This window comes from Acanthamoeba castellanii (assembly GCF_000313135.1).
Source record: "Acanthamoeba castellanii str. Neff unplaced genomic scaffold scf7180000084763, whole genome shotgun sequence".
Taxonomy (NCBI): domain Eukaryota; phylum Discosea; order Longamoebia; family Acanthamoebidae; genus Acanthamoeba; species Acanthamoeba castellanii.
Window position 1 is genome coordinate 264004 of NW_004457323.1, and position 3761 is coordinate 267764.

At 57.3% G+C, this 3761-nt stretch overlaps 2 protein-coding genes across 2 annotated transcripts in view; one reads left to right on the forward strand and one right to left on the reverse strand.

Moving 5' to 3' along the window:
• ACA1_241610 (kinesin motor domain containing protein) overlaps positions 1-753 on the forward strand; it is a gene marked incomplete at both ends in the record, with an annotated part of 1481 nt that extends 728 nt beyond the window's left edge. The window contains 2 exons of the mRNA XM_004335338.1: positions 94-178; positions 284-753. Of these exons, the coding sequence (XP_004335386.1) occupies positions 94-178; positions 284-753 (555 nt within the window). The remainder of the gene's footprint in view (positions 1-93; positions 179-283) is intronic.
• A 473-nt stretch (positions 754-1226) lies between these two features.
• ACA1_241720 (ROK family protein) lies at positions 1227-3215 on the reverse strand (the record flags this gene model as incomplete). Its single annotated transcript, XM_004335339.1, is given in 12 exon segments — positions 1227-1342; positions 1357-1368; positions 1472-1547; positions 1623-1738; positions 1825-1877; positions 2008-2085; positions 2162-2263; positions 2422-2480; positions 2597-2681; positions 2776-2870; positions 2945-3047; positions 3166-3215. 12 exon segments carry the CDS (start codon positions 3213-3215, stop codon positions 1227-1229), a joined length of 945 nt encoding a protein of 314 aa, XP_004335387.1.
• Positions 3216-3761: the final 546 nt, after the last annotated feature.

Genomic DNA, 3761 nt, shown 5'->3' on the forward strand with positions numbered 1-3761 from the left:
ACCACCACCGCTGGGGCACAGCAGTGTGCCGCTCTGGGGGTTGGTCCGCAACGTCGCCGTCTAAATCCCCAATCCCACCCCGCGTGCGCACAGGTGAAATGGCTGTGCGCGTCCATCGAGAAGATGGTGGGCGTCGACAAGTCCTTCGTGTACAACAACTCTTACGATTCGCAGAACGGTACATTACTTTTTTATTACACATATGACATACATACATACATTAATATATATATAATATATCTATGACCGGCGCACGGTTGTTGATCATCGGCTTTCTGCACAGACGAGGAGCGGATCAAACTACTGCGGGACCGGCTGCGGGACCAGGAGAAGCAGGAGTGGGACGAACTCATCCACGAATACCTCCGGAGCACGGCCCCGGTGCCCGTGCTCGCCCTCACCCCGTGCCTCGAATCCGACATCGCCGCCACGCAACAACAACCCTCTTCCAACGCCGCTTCTTCTTCATCATCATCATCTTCTTCATCTTCTTCTACAGCCACGTCGTCGTTGACCCAGCAAGATTTGCCGTCGACGCCGCCGTCATCGTCGTCATCACTGGCATCATCGCGAGCAGGGTCGGCCGGCGGACTCTCCACCACTTCGTCGTCGGGCATCAACTCGCCGCCGGTGTCGCCGCTGTCGCCCATGACCACAAGCTGGCTGGCGGAAATGCTCGCCACCCCGCCCAGCACCTCGTCCTCCGGCGCTGCCAACAACAACACCAGCGACATGGGCTACGACTGCCCGTAGCGCGAGCCGCCAATGTGACCTCATAATAGCGAATTATTTATTATCTACCAACTCCAGAACACTCATGTGGACCAGAAGCTTCGGTGATGATGATGACGCTGTGGACGTGTTTCTTGAGTCTGAAGAGTTCTGTCTGTGCTGCGGACAGGACGAGTGCTCCTGCGAAGAGGAGGAAGTCCGAGTATGCATAAAGTTCTTCTTCTCGCCCAACATCCCTGTCTACACTGTGCTGACCGACTTCAAGCGCTGGTCGGTGTGGGAGATCAACGGCGAACCTCGGGCTGATGAAAGCTGTCACATCACTCGCGTCATCAACGAACAGTTGGGCCTGCTCTCGGGCGGTATCAACATGGGGAGGCTGCAAGTCATTTATGGCCACCTCTACGCGTTGGTGCAGAGCTCGCTCCAGACACTTTGCGATGTGCAAAACGGTGCTGCCCAGACCGGCGACCTGCGGGCGAGCGAAAAAGTGGTCACATCGCAGGAGACGCGTTGTGGGGCAGGGCCAGCCGAGCAAGCTCGCAGGCGCCCACCAGGCCGGCGTTGCCACCGAACGGCGAAAGCGTGATGTAGTTGCCAATGCCTGACTCTGTGTACGCGCACCAGAACACATCCCTGTGAGAAACACACATACACCACACGCACACGCACACGCACACGCACACGCACCACCGCACACGCACACGCACAGAGATTGTGAAGAGGGGAGGGATCGTACCCGTGATGGCGGGCACCTTGATGTAGCCGTTGAGCAGTGCCAGCACGTGCTTGTGCACGAGCGGCAAAATGGTGGGCTGTATACGATACGCCGCGGGCCGCATTAGTTCCAGCCAGTGTTTGGTGGGGGGGAGGGTGGCACAGTCGCGTACCCGCTGCATGATGCCGCCGCCCATGACGATGCGGTGCGGCGATACGGTCAGCACGAGGGCCGCGCAGAGCTGGGCCAGGTAGTAGGCCACGTGGTCCCACTCCTCCCTGTCGTCAGCTGACCAACAACCAAGCCCCGGTCAGCTTTCGCTTTCGTTCTTTCGTCCCTCCCCCCCCAAGGGCTAAGGGGCGGTAAGTCCATACCGACGTCCGACAGATCCGTCCGCTCCACGCCGAACCGCTTGGCCAACGCACGACTGCGATCGACACGCACACGCACACGCACACGCACACGCAGGTAAGACCAAGAATGAAGAAAAAGAACGAAAGAGAGAAAAAGTGAGACAAGAAAGACAGAAGGAAACCAGCTCCCGGGTGGTGAGATACCTGGCCACGAGTCCCTCGACGCAGGCCCCGTGGAAGGGGCACGTGCCCTCGAAGTCGTCGCCCTTGGCCATCCGTACGCTGTGGTCCACCGATTGTAAGAACGAATGCGACGGAGAGCGCGAGCGGGGGGGAGGGGGGACGTGGCCACGCGTACAAGATGTGGCCCATCTCGGGGTGGAGCAGGCCGTGCACGGGCTTGCCCTCCACGGCAATACCCACGCCCACGCCCGTGCCCACGGTGATATACGCACATGACCTGGACACGACACGACACGACACGACACGACACGACCAACGACACGACACGACACGACACGACCAACGACACGACCAACGACACGACCAACGACACGAATCAACGAACTGTCGAGTACAAGAAAGGTTGGGTGGAGGTTGGAGAGAGAGAGAGAGTACGGCTGGCCGAACTGGGCGAGGTGCGCTACGGCGGGCGCGTTGACGTCCGTTTCGAACGCCTGATCGCGCAGAGGCCGTCGTGAGTCGTTCGGCACGCGAAGTGAAAAAGTAAGAAGACAGTGGTGGTGGTGATGATGATGGGCGCTGATGAAGGGTGGTGCGCGGGCGTGAATACCGTGGGGACATTGAATTCGGAGAAGCGGCTGAGTACGTCCACGTTGCCCCAGTCCGGCTTGGGCGTGGTGGTGATGTAGCCGTACCTGCACGCGTACACGATCAACAACACGACACGACACACACGGAACACGCTCAATGAGCACGACACACGCAATGGCAGCGTGTGCGTGTTGGTACGTGGGGCTTGCGCGGTCGAGGTCGACGGGGCCGAAGGAGGCGATGCCCAGTGCGTGGAACGGCGTCTTCGCGTTTTGCTCGCGCAGCCAAGCCACCTGATTGTTAATTGTTATTAATTATTGTTATTATTATTACTCTAATTATGGGCAGGAGAGTGTGGCCGGCGTACGACGCGGCCGATGGTCTCGTCGGGGGTGGTTGTGGGGAAGTTGGCGCGCGCGAAGATGGATTCGGCGCTGCCTCGGGCCAGACCCACCGAGAACGACGTGCCCCTGGTGGTGTGCAAGCGATCGACACAGTGATTCGATTGAAGGGAATTGGGAAAGAAAGAAGAGATGTTATTATATTGCTTTTCTTCCCAGCGCGAAAGAGAGGAACCCCAAAACGAACCCAGCCTCCACGCCTGCAAAGACAAGCTCGCTTGTTGGTGTTGCGTCCATCTCTCTTGTCGCTACACAAAGTCTTGTTTTGTGTTTCTTTCACCATTTCTTTTTTTCCTAAAGTTGTCCTTGTGGGAGCAAGCTGGAAGAACAAGAAGACAAGCTTGAATGAAGCAAGCTTGATGAAGAAGTTGCACAAGGGAGTTGAATGGGGGGTATTGATGATTTTTTTGCTATACATAAAAGCACAACAATTAAGGTTTTTGTTTACGTTACGTTACGGGGAGTCCCTTGCGTCCTCCTTCCTCCTGTCCGCAGCAGCAGCGAGCGGAGAGAAATAAATAAACTAAAAGCACAAAGACACACACGCGCACTGGAGATGAGAAGATGAAGATGAAGATGATGAAGAGGTCGAGTTGAAGAGGCGGCGCTGAAGATGAAGACGAAGAGGTCGGGAGAGGTCGGCGATGTCCTTCCAAACATATGAATGGAAGTCGGAGAGGGTGTGCGGTGGAGGTGTGTGTCGAACCCGGAGAGAGGAGGTGATGGCGAGCGGGCGGTGGAGGAGGTGAGACTTGCGAGGATCCATCTGCACCTCTTCCACCT